An 18122-nucleotide genomic window follows, 5' to 3' on the forward strand; every position below is an offset into this window, starting at 1 on the left:
GGTGTATTTATAAAAATAAATAAATGTATAGTTTTTGTGGGGTTTTTTTAAGAAGGTTGGGGTCTGTAATTTTTTATGACTTATTTTTATGTGTCCATGTTGGATATTTTTCTTCATAATAATTTAATAAATTCAAGATGTATCACATTAATATCCTCCTTTATATGAATCTTCAGTGAGTCAGTAGAATTTAGGGGGCAAAAACAGTTTTAAATAGATCAGACAGGTGTGACCGTCTCGATCATACATGCAGTTTGAGTACATTATTTAAAATATAATTTGAAGTAAAATAGTTTGCTGTGATTTTATTTTCAAAACCCTTACATGCATAAAATGATGTAAAATAGGGCAGCTTTTTACATAATATATAATGACGGGGCATTTCCGACATCAAACAGACTTTTATTTTGGCACGCTTTTAAGACAAAGTGGTCTGGGTATTGCGTCATAAAGATCTTGCGACGAGGATCAGTAGCTCTTTCACAAACAATGAATGAACTGATTTGTCATGTGGTACGACCTCATTAAAAATGTATTGTTATTTATAATAATCTTCACTTATTTTAAAAATTTACGTACAGGTGAGATTTCATGCACAAATAATGTAGACCGGTGTCAGGTGGAACAACCACGGAGTCAAATGGTGCAAGCAGAGAATTCACGGATTTAAACAAATAGTAATGAAATGTAAAACTGTGCAATTTTTTTTTTACACATTTTCTGTAACAATAAATAACTTTGAGATCTAATATTTTTCATTAATGTGTGATTGCGCCACCTGACATTTTCTGGGTGGTGAAATTTTGAGCACGTTATCTGTCGCTGACCCTTCATTTAAAAAATAAAAATTATATTATTTTATTTATTTAAAGCTTAGATCGTTAGGCATAGCATACCTGCAGTATAAACCGCAGTCCTCTGGAGGATACTAAGAGTCTCGGAGCATTAATGCTCTCCTCGGATACGTTCTTAACCGCTCTCTTTAATTATGCTGCGGTGAAAATTTAGACATGGCGTCTCGCTTCATTACTCCGTGGAGCAGCATATTTATCACACGTGATCGATCATCGTCAGGGGTGTGTACGTGTGCGTCCGTGAGCATTTGGAATATTTGTTCTCTCACTTGGAACATTAATGCGGGAAAAAAAGAAAGAAAAAACAAAAAACATTCATCAGGGCTGTTGAAGGTAAAGCTGAGGGCAAAAGTGTGTGTGTGTGAGAGTGTGATAGAGGACAGATCTTTGCTCTTCAGGGGTCCAGGATACACATCTCCACTCCACCTGTCTATTTATTTATTTATTTATTTATTTATTTATTTATTGGGTGCTGGAAACCTGTAACACATAGCTTTATTGTAAAGCTCATATTACGTTTTTAACTAAACAGTTTAAATCTCTGGACGGTTGTGATTGTAATTTGTAATTTTACTCCAGTCATTCCTAATCCTTCATGGTTTCTGGATCTTGGTCGTCACTGCTTGAATGGCACGCCGAGTCAGCTCTTTCTCAGATCTTTCGGCTGCACATTTTTAGTTGTAATCTCTTCATCGTCTCCTTTTCCCTTCCTTCCTTCACCGCGCAGGCGTGTGTTCACACCTCGCCGCATTCTCGTCATGTTTCATTAGTAATTCTGGACCATCCTTGCAGCATTTTCCCTTCCATTAGCAGAGCAGTGTTTGTCTAACTAGTATTAGAGCAACCTGGAAGGAGGAGGATTCAGTCCAACAGGAGATCTGGAAATGTCAAATATAGACAAAATGCCGGGTAAAATCATTTAGTCGCGGTGAATTAGACAGGCAAGGACGTACTTGTGTAGAGAAACGTAAAGGATCTGATGCTTTCCTACTCCATGCAGATCTTTCTCTCTCCCCCATTCCATACCCCCATTCCATACAGATCTCTCTCTCCCCCCCCATTCTATACAGATCTCTCTGCCCCCCCCCCATTCCATACAGATCTCTCTCTCCCCCATTCCATACAGATCTCTCTCTCTCCCCCATTCCATACAGATCTCTCCCCCCCCCCATTCCATACAGATCTCTCTCTCCCCCATTCCATACAGATCTCTCTCTCCCCCCATTCCATACAGATCTCTCTCTCCCCCCATTCCATACAGATCTCTCTCTCCCCCCATTCCATACAGATCTCTCTCTCCCCCCATTCCATACAGATCTCTCTCTCCCCCCATTCCATACAGATCTCTCTCCCCCCCATTCCATACAGATCTCTCTCTCCCCCCCATTCCATACAGATCTCTCTCTCCCCCCATTCCATACAGATCTCTCTCTCTCTCTCCCCCATTCCATACAGATCTCTCTCTCTCTCCCCCATTCCATACAGATCTCTCTCTCCCCCATTCCATACAGATCTCTCTCTCCCCCCCCATTCCATACAGATCTCTCTCTCCCCCCCCCATTCCATACAGATCTCTCTCTCCCCCCCCCATTCCATACAGATCTCTCTCTCCCCCCCCCATTCCATACAGATCTCTCTCTCTCTCCCATTCCATACAGATCTCTCTCTCTCTCCCATTCCATACAGATCTCTCTCTCCCCCCCATTCCATACAGATCTCTCTCTCCCCCCCCATTCCATACAGATCTCTCTCTCCCCCCCCATTCCGTACAGATCTCTCTCTCCCCCCCCATTCCGTACAGATCTCTCTCTCTCCCCCCATTCCGTACAGATCTCTCTCTCTCCCCCCGTTCCATACAGATCTCTCTCCCCCCCCCCATTCCATACAGATCTCTCTCTCTCCCCCCATTCCATACAGATCTCCCCCCCCCATTCCATACAGATCTCTCTCTCTCCCCCATTCCATACAGATCTCTCTCTCCCCCCCATTCCATACAGATCTCTCTCTCCCCCCCATTCCATACAGATCTCTCTCTCCCCCCATTCCATACAGATCTCTCTCTCCCCCCATTCCATACAGATCTCTCTCTCCCCCCCCATTCTATACAGATCTCTCTGCCCCCCCCCCATTCCATACAGATCTCTCTCTCTCCCCCATTCCATACAGATCTCTCTCTCCCCCCCATTCCATACAGATCTCTCTCTCCCCCCCATTCCATACAGATCTCTCTCTCCCCCCATTCCATACAGATCTCTCTCTCCCCCCATTCCATACAGATCTCTCTCTCCCCCCATTCCATACAGATCTCTCTCTCTCCCCCCATTCCATACAGATCTCTCTCTCTCCCCCCCCATTCCATACAGATCTCTCTCTCTCCCCCCCATTCCATACAGATCTCTCTCTCCCCCCCCCATTCCATACAGATCTCTCTCTCCCCCATTCCATACAGATCTCTCTCTCCCCCATTCCATACAGATCTCTCTCTCCCCCCCCCATTCCATACAGATCTCTCTCTCTCTCCCATTCCATACAGATCTCTCTCCCCCCCCCCATTCCATACAGATCTCTCTCTCTCTCCCATTCCATACAGATCTCTCTCTCCCCCCCCATTCCATACAGATCTCTCTCTCTCCCCCATTCCATACAGCTCTCTCTCTCCCCCCCCATTCCATACAGATCTCTCTCTCTCCCCCCATTCCATACAGATCTCTCTCTCCCCCCCATTCCATACAGATCTCTCTCTCTCCCCCCATTCCATACAGATCTCCCCCCCCCCATTCCATACAGATCTCTCTCTCTCCCCCATTCCATACAGATCTCTCTCTCCCCCCCATTCCATACAGATCTCTCTCTCTCCCCCCATTCCATACAGATCTCCCCCCCCCCATTCCATACAGATCTCTCTCTCTCCCCCATTCCATACAGATCTCTCTCTCCCCCCATTCCATACAGATCTCTCTCTCCCCCCCATTCCATACAGATCTCTCTCTCCCCCCCATTCCATACAGATCTCTCTCTCCCCCCCCATTCCATACAGATCTCTCTCTCTCCCCCCATTCCATACAGATCTCTCTCTCTCCCCCCATTCCATACAGATCTCTCTCTCTCCCCCCATTCCATACAGATCTCTCTCTCTCCCCCATTCCATACAGATCTCTCCCCCCCCCCATTCCATACAGATCTCTCTCTCCCCCCCCATTCCGTACAGATCTCTCTCTCCCCCCATTCCATACAGATCTCTCTCTCTCTCTCCCATTCCATACAGATCTCTCTCTCCCCCCCATTCCATACAGATCTCTCTCTCTCTCCCATTCCATACAGATCTCTCTCTCTCCCCCATTCCATACAGATCTCTCTCTCTCCCCCATTCCATACAGATCTCTCTCTCCCCCCATTCCATACAGATCTCTCTCTCCCCCCATTCCATACAGATCTCTCTCTCCCCCCCCATTCCATACAGATCTCTCTCTCTCCCCCCATTCCATACAGATCTCTCTCTCTCTCCCCCCATTCCATACAGATCTCTCTCTCTCTCCCCCCATTCCATACAGATCTCTCTCTCTCTCCCCCCATTCCATACAGATCTCTCTCTCTCCCCCCATTCCATACAGATCTCTCTCTCTCCCCCCATTCCATACAGATCTCTCTCTCCCCCATTCCATACAGATCTCTCTCTCCCCCATTCCATACAGATCTCTCTCTCCCCCATTCCATACAGATCTCTCTCCCCCCCATTCCATACAGATCTCTCTCTCTCCCCCATTCCATACAGATCTCTCTCTCTCTCCCCCATTCCATACAGATCTCTCTCTCCCCCATTCCATACAGATCTCTCTCTCCCCCATTCCATACAGATCTCTCTCTCCCCCATTCCATACAAATCTCTCTCTCCCCCCATTCCATACAGATCTCTCTCTCTCTCCCCCCATTCCATACAGATCTCTCTCTCTCCCCCCATTCCATACAGATCTCTCTCTCTCCCCCCATTCCATACAGATCTCTCTCTCTCCCCCCATTCCATACAGATCTCTCTCTCTCCCCCCATTCCATACAGATCTCTCTCTCTCCCCCCATTCCATACAGATCTCTCTCTCCCCCCATTCCATACAGATCTCTCTCTCCCCCCATTCCATACAGATCTCTCTCTCCCCCCATTCCATACAAATCTGTCTCTCTCCCCTACTCTATACAGATCTCTCTCTCTCCCCCATTCCATACAGATCTCTCTCTCTCTCCCCCCATTCCATACAGATCTCTCTCTCTCCCCCCATTCCATACAGATCTCTCTCTCTCCCCCCATTCCATACAGATCTCTCTCTCCCCCATTCCATACAGATCTCTCTCTCCCCCATTCCATACAGATCTCTCTCTCTCCCCCATTCCATACAGATCTCTCTCTCTCTCCCCCATTCCATACAGATCTCTCTCTCTCTCCCCCATTCCATACAGATCTCTCTCTCCCCCATTCCATACAGATCTCTCTCTCCCCCATTCCATACAAATCTGTCTCTCTCCCCTACTCTATACAGATCTCTCTCTCTCCCATACTCCATACAGATCTCTCTCTCCATCCAGACCTCTCTCTCTCTCCCTCCCCTACTCCAACCAGACCTCTCCCCCACACTCCATCCAGACCTCTCTCTCTCCCCCACTCCTTCCAGACCCTTCTCTTGTGCCTACTCCATCCAGATTTGTCTCCCACCTACTCCATCCAGACCTCTCTCTTTCTCCTACTCCCTCCAGACCTCTCTCTCAGGCACAAAGGCTCCGAATGAAACCAGGAAACTGCCTAATGAGATCACCGGGCCTTTCTGGTTCTTCATCCTTTTAGCGGTGCATTACGTTATAGATAATGCTGAGAGCATTCTGTGAAATGTACCCAGGGTGCATTTAAATCAAATTAATCACACATTTTAGCCAGATGTTTTACAAGTGTAAAATATATACCAGTTTCAAGTTGTCTAGTTACGGTTGACAGCCAAAAAAAAAAAAACCCCTTCCTATTACACCTCCATCTGGGGCAAATACTTAACATCTTAACAGGTATGCTAGGGACAGCGTACAGTACGTGTGACGCAAATGTCGTCATCAGCAGAGTACGCACGTACTGTATGTGTGCCGCCAGATTTTTCTAACCGGTCACACGTGTGCATTTAATTCTTTTCCACTTTTAGTTATTCCATTTAGTTATTCCACAAGTTGGCAACAGTAACCCAGGGCCGTTAATTCTCAAGGTAGTCGAAGAAAAAACCGGCAGAGACGGAAACACGTGCAGGTTAGAAAGTACCTGCAGTTGTATAATCCTAGCCTTAAAGAGAAAAAGATTAGTGCATCGTGGCGAGAGATTGCCCAAACATCATTCTTCGTGTTGTGATTCTTCTTCCCGGTCATCCTTCACACCAAAAAACCTGCTTTACTGCTCTGTACTGACTCCCGTAGGCCAGGAGGGGTGGTACAAGTTTTTCATAATGCGCATGCATCGACTGCCTGTGTGTGCGTACATGTCAAATGGAGTATACTTTGAAAAGCTACGCATACGACTGTGCACATACGCTAGCGTAAGTGTAAAAAACCAAAGCACATTAGAGGCTTACTGATTAGAAAGTTTGAATCAAGCTAACACTTAGGTTCATGATACAGCTGCTCAGTTGTGAGCCGCTTTAGATAAAAGCATCAGTGAAACAAAAACAATGCAGCAACCACTGTTTCTATCAAGCAACTGAAGACGGTGTAATGAGCTGATTTGCATATTATTCACAACGTACCAATTATATTGCAATCTGGTCAGTCAGAGACTGAAGACCCATGACCATCAGACCCATACGTGCATGTTGAGTTCCAGATTTGCTGTTATAATAAGCTCCACTCTTAAGGGAAGGCTTTCCACTAGATTTTGTAGCGTGGCTATGGGAACTCGAGTTCTTTCACTCTAACCTTAACACACCGTGTCTTCATGGGGATTCATTAGATTTGGAAAAGATTCATTTTTTTGGACTGTTTCTATACCAAAAGTCTTAATTTGTGTGTGTGTGTGTGTGTGTGTGTGTGTGTGTGTGTGTATATATATTTTTTTTTGGACTGTTTGTTTGTTTTAAATTTGGACTGATTTGATTATATTTATACTTTATTAGGGGGCCAAGGTGCGTAGGCCCCCTATAGTGATTGTATGTTTTCCTCTACTTCTTTTTCTTCTTCTTCTTATATGTATTATATTAACCATGGATGTGTGTGATTTTCCTAAATAAACAACGCTGCAGTTATAATTGTTAGAAATTAAGAAAATCATTTGTAAATCTTAGTTTTTATTTTTTAAAGAAAGAATTTAACGCGATGGATATCGGTATCGGCTGATACTCACTTGAGGTTTCCGTATTGGGGTCGTTATCAGAAAAGAAAAAGTGGTATCATGCCATCTCTAACATTTAGACAAACTGTGCCAGTGAAAGAGTTGTCTCATCTTTAAAAAAAATAAAAGTTTTTACCGAGTGTATTTTTATTTAATGTGTACAAAATACGAACATTTGCTGTTGTAAATGTACTTACTTGTTATTAAATTAAATATAATAAAACTTTCCCATGATGGCATTTGTATTAATTCATTAATTATGACCTAATTTATCACATTATGAAAATATTCTCCTTCAAATTCGATGTGAATGAAGTCAGCTGTGTTGAATCTCTGCAATGATGCCTATCACCTCAGCAGCAGTGCTGCTGCTGCTGTTGTTGTTGTTGTTGGCAGAACCGGCAGAACGAACGTAGCTCTGCAGTCAGCCAAGCGCAGAGGCGTGAATCTGGCACGGTGTGACGTGACGTTTCTGGTGAGAGAGCCAGGGTGAGCGAGGGCTTCCCCAACCTCACTGCAGCTGTGTAGGAGATATATACTGTTGCATAATCCAGCCATGCTGAAGGAACATTCCAGTTTGTAATGTAATGTACGAACACGTTTTTACACTTTGTGTGTTATGGATTGGGCAAATTTTTCCATTTTAAAAAATAAGCTTATTTATAAACAGAAGCGGTGGATGTAATGGTAACTTTTTTTTGTATCTTAAATTTTTTTTAGATCTTTAGAATTTAAAAATGTTCAAATATTATGTTATGTTTTTATTTTCGTTGTTTATTTAAAACAATTAAATATAAAAATATTAATAAATTTACTTTTTATGTAATTTTAAGTTTATGTAGCTACTGTATTGGGGAGAGTCTGTGAGTGAACGTGATTGTCGTCTGTTAATTGACCGTTTAAAAACGTACAAGCCGATGGTGAAACTCAGCGGGAAAAAAATATAACGAAAATCTCAAAATTGTGCACAAATGTACAATATGATTTAAAAAACCTCAAATTTTCCTTCTTTTCTTACTTTTGAGAATGACTAAGCTAAAATTCCTATAAATTTAAGATAAAATCTACCTACATAAAGTAATCCCCTCTCCAGGTGCTTTCACGCTAGCAAGTGACAAAAGCGGCGACGCAACATTAGGCATGCTCGAATTCGAATAATTCCTCTGACCAATCACAAGGCTCAGATGGTACGGATACCATACCTGGAATTAGAAAACGTTATGAAGAAAAATAAAGCTTGGAGATTGTTTGCGATCTGTTATGAGTGCTGGCGTAGCTGGTTTGCACTGCTGACTAAGTCGATACGCTGGGGCCTGGCCCGTAACGCGTATAAATCCTAATAACCTAGACAAACTACGAGCGACTCGTCCCTCTCGAGTGTGAACGCAGGGTCAGGGATTCAAGCGCACAACACTTTTCCATCGTCTGTGTTAATGTACATAATTATCTCGTCATACTCTTGAGTAAATTAAGTTAGTTGCAGCTTTTTAACCCTGCGTTATTAGTTTTCCGCGTGATAACGTGATGCGACTGGGCGAGTTTGTATTAGAAGCGTGTCTGTTTTATCCGGTGGCTTATATAAATGCTTGCCGTCAGCGTGCGATTTCTCTCTCCCGGCGCTGCTGACCTGCACTGCGACTGTAATCAGCATCGCTGCATCGCTACGTCGCTTCTAAAAGCAAGCTTGGCTTTCTGGTGTTGACTGTGTGGGAGGAACGTACAGACAAAGACAATGTGCTGACTGTTTCTGCAAAGCCAGCTGTGACTTCTTCCTTTAATTTATTTATTTATTTTCCCCCCTGCAGCATTTCTCACCTTTATCAGAAGTGCCAAGTCGAATCGCGTGTGCTGTGTTTTCTGTGCATGATGCGTACTCTTCAACTTTCTCTTGTGGAGATTTAAAAAAAAAAAACTAAAACATAAGACGCCGTGGTTTGCGATCACGTTTGATGCGTTCTAAAGATATTTAACTTGAAATTTGCACCCCGAAGGTGGTGACGTGTCTCGGGGGTTGCGTTTACTTTACTTTAAAATGACTTCCATCCTCTGCTCTGTTTTTACACGGTCACTTCAGTGTGTTGCGAGTAAGAGTGGGACAACGTGATGAAGATATCGTACTTTCAAAGGCAGTTCTATAATATGCGATATGTATATACAGGGCTCCAGATGGCGACTAAAATGGTCACCAATGCAACTAACTTCTTAATTTTGCCACCATGTTTTTTCTGCCAGTCGCCAGTGGCCACCGTTACCCACAAACAAAATTAAAAAACAAATTAAATAGAAATTACGATACGTTTTCTTGTGTTAGGCTAATGAACTCTCTCCTCTTGCGCCTGCATCTACCTGCCCTATTGCATGCACTCCTGTATGCTTTCCAATAAAGAAACTCTGCACTCTTGTCCTGCAGTGGTTGAAGCATCGGCTGTATAGGTGAACAGAAACAGGTTTAACGTCACGTTTATCGGGTTAAAATGTTGGAAGTGTAAACTTTATTAAAGGTGTTTAATTTAGTTTGATGTGGTTTACTTCATTGGAATTTTACTTTATCCGTTATATGTAGGCTAGCTAACTGCGTAGTTAACTAACGTTAGCCAGCTGACAAGAAAACCAAATGCGCAAATGAAAAATATCAGACTTTCTCATTCCCTGCCCGTCCAAACCCTGCCTCCTCTGCATCAGATGCTGACGATGTTGAGACCAACTCGACCAGTGAAAGTTCTCAAGTGACATTTGAGTCATCCCAGCCCGTTTCAATCGGTGTACAATCTTTTACAGATGATGACAGTCAAGCGCAGCGAGTTCAGTCGTCTTCTCCCGTCCCTGCGACTCCCATCCCGACAAGACAGTTTAAATCAGCTTGGCTACAAGAGTTCGCCTGGTTACATTATGACAATGGGAAAATGTACTGCACCCTTTGCGCTAAAGCAGGACAAGATATTGCTGGTAAAACAGAGTTCAATACCAGTTCGAGTCATTTTAAAAAAAGAAACCGTAAAAAACATAAGAACGCCAGGGATTGCGTCATTGCTAGGTCTGCCCTGCGTGCCACCCCAATCGTGAAAGCAGTGCAACGTGCTAGTGATAAAGTGGCAGAAAAACAGATGAGGGGATTGAAAATAAAATTCAATGCAGCCTACATGACTCTGAGCCTGAATAAGCAGGAAACAATTAATTGTATGTAGTTGAATAAAAAAGTGAAAAAAAGAAACAAATGACTGGACATTTAAGTATTTACAGTAATATGATTCAATATGATATACTGAACATTGCACATATTGTGTATGTAAAGAAAACATTGTGTAAACTACGGGAGGCAGAGTAAACAAAGGCAGACAGTACAGAGGGGAAAAATTTCATGATTGTTTTCTCGTCTGTTTGGTTAAACAGGTGGATTTCAGGTGGATGTCAGATGGCAGGAGGAGCATTGATGTGATGACACTAATTTATCTAATCGTTGGGGGGGGGCTGTTGCACCTTTTATATCATACAGATGCATCTCAAAAAATCTGAATATCATCGAAAAGTTCCTTTTTTCCCCCCTAATTTAATTCAAAAAGTGGAACTTTCATATATTCTAGATTCATTACACATAATGTGAAATATTTTTTAAATACCTTTTTTGTTTTAATCTTGATTACGGCTTACAGCTCATGGACATCAAAACTCCAGTACCTCAAAATATTAGAATAAAGCATTTGTAATACTAAAATTACTGAGTAAAGTAAAAATAATTTGATTAATTTTTACATGCGGTAATCAGTAATATAATCAGATTACAATTTTAAAGTAGTAATTAGTAATCTGTAGTGGATGACATTATTTATTTGTTTGTTTGTTTGTTTGTTTATTATTATTATTTTACTTACCCAATACTGGTGCTAAGAGCATAAATCGAGTTATGAGGATGTATTGTCTTCTCTCAAACTGGCACGAGACTAAATTTGTTTGTAGTCAGAAGTCTGAGCGAGCACATTTACAAACCGTAAAAAACGGTTCTGTAATGATGACGTTTTATACAGTGTGTGTGTGTGTGAGACACAATTTTGAAATCTATGCTTCCTGGTTTGGAAGTGAGGTCTACAGTTCTGCAACATGGCGTTTACTAAATAAAAATGTAAAAGGAAACCTTTTGTTTGTACACTTTCAGTTTTCTAATCACCAAGAAGACATTTTCTGATTTCCTTATTTAATCAACCAGATAATCGATAGAATCTACATAATTGATAGAATCTACATAATCTATAATCGCAGCCCAAACGGCATGATGATAACCATTATGATTGTGTTCCTGCTGTCAGGATTCACTCGTACTGCTTTATTTCCTGTTTCTCACAGGAAGCGAATACTCCCTAGGCATTCCTGCACCTGCCCAAGGTGATAATTGCTACTCGGCTGTTTTTACAAGCGCTCTTTAGTGAAACATGAACACGTCCCTTTCGGAGAGTGTGTTTCTCTCACTCTCTCTCTCACCCACACATACACCTGTTCCTCAATGCTGGAGTCCTAATGACCCTGTGTTGTGCATGTAAGAGTAAGCTAGCCTTCCTTTGACCCGTTCTGTAACCGACCCCGTTTTATTTTTATTGCATCGCAGCGCAGGTAACGAGGTGTGAGCTTTGAGATGATGTGTACCAGGTGATAGGTGCTGTAATTACCTCAGCATTGACTGTACAGGAATACGATGCTGTATTCGTTACTTCTGAAAATTATTTATAATCCCATGTTCAATTGTCTGGATATTACAGTCTACTAATAACATTTTCCTGTGGCTAAGTGAGAATAATGGCTAACTAGTTAAACCAGGCTGGTGGTACGTAGTCTAAAGCTGCCTTCACACTAGTGCGCCAAGTCCCGTGTAGTGTGGGCGTGGAGTGAGCACTACTGTTGTCATTCGTGGGCATGTATCATCCTTCCAACATTTTTTGTGTTCACGGTCAAAATGTCACCTGCAGCCCACCGTTTACTACAGTATCCGATTTAATACAGTATACAATTTATTTATCGTTTAAATGGACTTAGAATGAATTCATATATGTGTGTGTGTGTGTGTGTGTGTGTGTGTGTGTGTGTGTATATACACACATATAAGTGAAGAAATTGTGAAGACTGGTTGCTTGACGTACGTTATGTTCCGGGCTTCATATTAGCTTCGTTAGCAGCGCACACTAACTGTACTAGCTTCATAAACTTACCAGAGGCACCACCATATACCTTTATATCTGTTTTAATCTTCTAATTTTAATGTTCTAACATGAATTAAGTAACACACTAATCAAAGTGAAAATCCATTGTTTTGATTTACATTTTACGTGTCAGACTTTGTATTAGCTTTGTTTAAGCTAACTGTACTAGCTACAAACACTTTCCAGAGACACAGATGTCTGCTGTTTTCATGCGATTGGTCCGAGGTATCGTCGTAGCCTGTCGGTTGGATTCGTCACTTTAACGCATCAAACATAATTTGCAAAAAGTTGAGAAAATCTCACTTTGGGTCTGACGGTCAGTCATTTAATAGACATGCCCCAACGCCCTTTCACTCCGCCCCTGTTTCAGACTGTTCGGAAAAGAAACAATATATGACTGAAATCAGCAAGCGCACAGCCAGATAATTCTCCTCTGAATGAACACACAACACTGTAGCGTCACAGTATAGCGTGAACGCACCCTAAGCTAGGTCTAGGTCTTCTTACAAGCATTTAAGTGTCAGGACCGTCTTGGTGTGGTCGCCGATTTGGTGGCTGTTCTTAGCCATGAGTTAAAATAATTTTAGACAGTTCACCGACAAGATTATTCAAAGCAGGTTTGCTTGGCTAAAACGTACTGTAAGAACAGACACATTCATTTTGCAAGCAATTGATTAGTTTTATTTTACAGTGTCGCAAGAAAGCTTTAACAGAGTAGATTTGTAAGAAACTGGGTGTGTGACTCTGGAAGTCGTCCCAGGAACACACACTCACTCTGTTTCCGCAGTGCTGCAGTACCTCATCACCTCACTGTATCACTTTGCCACTGATTAGCACACACACACACACACACACACACACACACACACACACACAGAGACAGACAGAGAGACGCGCACACACTTCACAGGTTTAGCTTCAGGACTGAACATTGCAGCAGCTGAGTCATCGTGTGTATGTGTGAAAATATTCAAAAAGATAAGAAGATAAATATCCCAAATAGGGTCCTTTATTAGTTAGCTGAAGGATTTGTCGGACAACCTTAAAAAGGCTCTTAATAAAAGGAAATGACGATTACCTCTTGAATATTTCAATGTTTACTTGCACGCGTTCACATACGCAGTGTTCAGTCTGTTTGAATTGCTGTGTTTTCATCGAGACCGTCGGAGCAAAGAGTTCTCATTACGGTTCCAATCCATTTTGGAATTTCGATTGCACAGAGAAAGCGTTTCAATCCTAAATCGACCCAAGTACATGAAGTGAACCAAACACACCGTGTGTTTCGAGTTGCGGACGACGCTTTCTGTAGACGCGAGCTGCTAAACTGCTGCACAAACCAGAGGTCGACCGATTGACTAACTGGTTTTGGCGATTAATCAGCACCAACGATTGCTAGAACTCTGTTTTCTGCAAGAATATCTACAGAATAGTTTTTCCTGGTTGTGTCGGTTGCAGGGGCGGCTGAGAAGTATTCGCTGTCGTTATACAGTACGAGAGTGGCCTCTAGAGGCGAAAGAAACCATCACTGACTAATTTTGTCATGTTATTTGAAATGTTTTTGATTCACTTTGGACGTCTCTGTTTTTATTTGTTATTTGGAGTGTTACTTTTTGGTTCAGGTTGGATGTATGTCTTATTTATTTTAATATTTATTAATAGTTAATATATATTCATATTTATATATTCATTTCATTAAAAAGTACAGGACATTTTCATGGTGCAGTCAGCACTAGGGATGTCACGATACCAAAAATCTAGTAGTCAGTATCGATACCACCTAAAGTACACGATACTCGATACCAAAGTCGATACCACGGTGTGGTATAAAAAAAATAATAAGATTAAAATAAAATTAAAAACTCCTGGATGACATCCTCCTCTGGCTAATACTGGCAAAAAGGGAGAGAGGGGGATATTTTAGTTACTGTCTGACAGTGACTAATAAAATAGTGCTAAGGTGCGCTCCTAAATGAGCACGCACACACACAAACACCTACTTTATACTCTGAATGCAAGCAGTAGTTTAAATTCACTGATATGGTGGCAGGCCAAAAAGATTTATTAAAAGCATGAACATTTGAATAATTATTAGTGACATTAGGCTACATTTAGCTGACGGGATACGGGCTGAATGGCAATGCATGGTGGCACATTTGGAGGTAGTTTATAACATTGCAATGTGTTGGCGTTGTTAACAAATAACTGGCTATTGCTAACATTACATGGAGCATAACGTTAGCTGGTTTCACGGCTACAATGCCAGTTGTCTCAAACAAACATAATATAGGGCCGTCTTTCAGGTGCTTCGCCAAATTCCAGGTGTTTCCTCGCTTCTTTTGAAATGAGCGATAGCATCGGTTGCACACCGGCTATCTTTCCTCTCAACGAGCTTTCCTCTATTTTCCTCTCAACAAGTCAGGGCGGAGCTAAAATTGTCGCCATTTCTGTAGTTTTTCCCGTGTACTTGTAGGCGTTCTTCTTCTTACTTACCACTTGTGGACCAACTAAAACACTTGCGTGTATTTGCTGCCCCCTTCAGTTCCAGAAGAATTGCAACACGGTACCTTAATTACTGATGGTACCTACGCTACTGCAGAAAAACAAGTACCGTCACATTTTAACAATGTTGGTACCGACTTGGTACTGAAGTAACGTTTCTTGTGACATCCCTAGTCAGTACTGCTTATTTTTGTAATAAAGTTCAGCCATATGTTACTTTAAGCGTTATGTTTTCATTCGGTATCTGTTTTAAAAACTATCGCTTGATTTAATTGCTTATTTAATAAGGTATCATGGTAACTTGGATATCGGTAAAATCCACATTGGTCCACTTCTAGCGCAAACTGGATCAGCGTGGAAGCCTGCGTTAAACGAGTCCTTGGGAAGACCGAAGGCTGGATTCTGCGTGCAAGAGCTTCAGTGCGTGGAGAATGATGGGAGGACAAAGTCACCTTGATCAGACTGAGAGGCTTCACGCGCCACCGTGTTCGTTACTGAGTTCTTTAGCGAAGCAGTTGTGAATCTAATGAGCGGCGAAGCGAGAGGCATGTGAGACGTGAAGAACGGGTGTCGGACATGTGTGACGCTTCCTCGGGTCTTCCGGTAGCCATCGCTGCATTGCGTTATTGCAGGAAATAAGATCCGATGCTCACTTGATGCTGGTAGTGCTCTGCGCTCAGGACCGGTTCTGGGCTCGTTCAGGGGCGGGGCTTATAATCACAGGTCTGTAAAGAAGTCGCAGAAGAGTTCCTTCTGAGCCACAGATCGATCATGCAATTCCGTACACCACGTTTGTGCGTGCGAGTTTACAAAATGATGGACATTGGGTTAACCTAGACTGCGTCTAACATTTCACCTGTTATCCCCGGTGTTAGTCGTCGTACCTCTGCTAGCGTCACACGCCTGCCAGACGTCTGTGCTTTTTGCTTGACACATGTTTTTGTAGGAGAGTTGATGGATGGAGGCACTGGTGCAGTGCAGTGTGGATCCTGCATCTGAGCAGGAGTTTCTTAAAACACACCGTGACCCCAGGAAACATGACTCTGAGTAAATCACTGCTAACCTCAACAACTCAAACCGCTCACGTTTACACAACTCGCAGGAGCATGTGTTCAGATTTAACTTCATCTGGAATAATCTCTCTCTCTGTTTATCTGTTCCTTTGTCTCTCCCTGCCTCTGTCTCTGTCTGTCTCTCTACCAATGTCCTGTCTTGCTTTCTGTTTCTGTCTGTTTCTCCCTGTCTCTCGCTTCCACTGTCTCCCTCCCTATTTCTCCCACTCTGTCTTCTTTCTTTCCTCTTCCCCTCTCTCTCTTTCTCTGTAACTGTCTGTCTCCTCTCCCCCGTCTTTCTCTCCCTATCTTCTTTCTTTCTGTCTTTCTCTCTACCTCTCTCTTTCTGTCTCTCTCTATCTCTCTCTCTTTCTTTCTGTCTCTCTTGTGTGTGTCTGTGTTTGATGTAGTGATGACTGTCAGATTTTTCCAACATTTCTTTGTGGTAGATGAGTCATTGTAGAAGAACTGTGCCATCTTGTGGTGTGTTTGAATTACTGCAGCGTATCTGTGGGACCTCAGCGTCTGTTTTCTTTAAATATCATCTAGTAGTTGATACTGACTTTTGTATAAATAAATAAATAATTTAAGCAACCAACACACACACTTTCCTTCTCTCTCTGACCCCACCCCCCCCCCGACTCATCAGGGAATACTTTGGGATTTCTGTAAATCTGCTTTGTGACAGTGTTTTGTATAGAATAAAACAGTTGGTGTTCATTTGTTCTTCAGAGGCCCAGTGAGGTGAGAAACAGCACTCCTGCTGGTTTGGAGAGAAAGCGACCCCTTGGCAGGCTGGCAACGCTCCCCACACTCCCGCCTCCATGTATCCCGAATCTACCACAGACTCTCCTGCTCGCCTTTCTCTACGACAGTCCGGCTCTCCAGGCATGATCTACAGGTTAGCGTGCACGCACACACACTCGCGCGCGCGCACACACACACACACACACACACACACACACACACACACACATTTCACTCACTGCTCAAAACTTTCAATCATTGAATCGTTCATTCATTGTGGGTTCTTAACATTTTGGCATGATTTACATCAACATCCTTATAAAAAAAAACTTCATGTGTCTCAGGGGAAGCACATTAGCCCCGCCCTCCTCGTATGATCGGGGAAATATGGCTGGTGGGTGGGAAGTGACTAAATTGGAGAGAAAATTTGTGTGGGGGGGGGGTCCTTTTATTTTTTCATACTGACAAAAAACACCCAAATTGGATGATCAGAATCTGGAATGATCGATAGTCGTGTAGGCATTTTAAACTTCTGGTATTAATTTGCACTCCTTGAAGCTCCGCCCCCTTCCCCACATCTCACACAGAAGATGTGCTGATATGGCGTCCTCGCTTTCTGTCGAATTCTATCTAACGTACGACAGTGAATCAAATAAAAAGATTATATCTGCGATTTAAGTTAGAATTGAACAAAATGGAGGTTATGTAAGCAAAAAAAAACCTTTTAAATAAGTAACTTAGAAGAAAAGCCCTTAATCTAGGATAGAGACTAATCTAGGACAGGCTAGAGTCAAGGCTGTTGTCGTGGCAACGTGTGCTGATGAGGAACTCATGCTTGCAGTTTGCACCATGTACAGCAGGTGGTGCTAGATCTCCAAACCATAGTCACGGTTCAGAGGAGTGCTTAGGTGCTGGGCAGTGCTTCAGGTACGCTTTCGTCTCAGACCGCATCAAATGGCCGGTTTACAGTGCTGTTAGACGTCTCCTTTATAACGAAGGATAATAAACTCCTTAATGAATTGGTTTAAAACGGAAGAATGTTCCAGCGGCGTGTGCACGGACGTCCTTTACCGTCACGCGTCGTCTCTCCTGTATACTTTGTAATGTATTTCTTTATCTTTTAAATCGCAGTTTTTCTTTTCTCTTCTTTAACTGTGCTGTTTTTTTTCTCTTTCCACTATAGACCCCAGAGTGAGAGCCAAAATGTCACGTTGGATGCCAGAATTGTTTTCATAAACATGTTGTTTTTGTTTTTCGTATGCTGTCAAATCGGACACCTTTCCGATCCAACAGGTCGTGTTTTCAGGCAGTTAGGAAGGATAACCAGTCCAAAGAGCGCCGTCTTTGCTAAGTAGCGGTACAGGTATCATATCAAGACTTTACGAAATTTGGCTTGCTAGTTAATCCTAATCATTAATAACAATAATAATAATCCTAA

At 42.7% G+C, this 18122-nt stretch overlaps 1 protein-coding gene across 4 annotated transcripts in view; it reads left to right on the top strand.

Moving 5' to 3' along the window:
- kcnab2a (potassium voltage-gated channel subfamily A regulatory beta subunit 2a) overlaps positions 1–18122 on the top strand; it is an 80425-nt gene that overhangs the window by 12533 nt on the left and 49770 nt on the right. For all 4 annotated transcript variants that reach the window (XM_053653091.1, XM_053653092.1, XM_053653089.1 and 1 more), the window contains exon 2: positions 16670–16838. In XM_053653091.1, the coding sequence (XP_053509066.1) occupies positions 16762–16838 (77 nt within the window). In that variant the 5' untranslated portion in view covers positions 16670–16761. The remainder of the gene's footprint in view (positions 1–16669; positions 16839–18122) is intronic.

This window comes from Ictalurus furcatus, chromosome 21 (assembly GCF_023375685.1).
Source record: "Ictalurus furcatus strain D&B chromosome 21, Billie_1.0, whole genome shotgun sequence".
In the NCBI taxonomy this organism is placed as follows: Eukaryota; Metazoa; Chordata; class Actinopteri; order Siluriformes; family Ictaluridae; genus Ictalurus; species Ictalurus furcatus.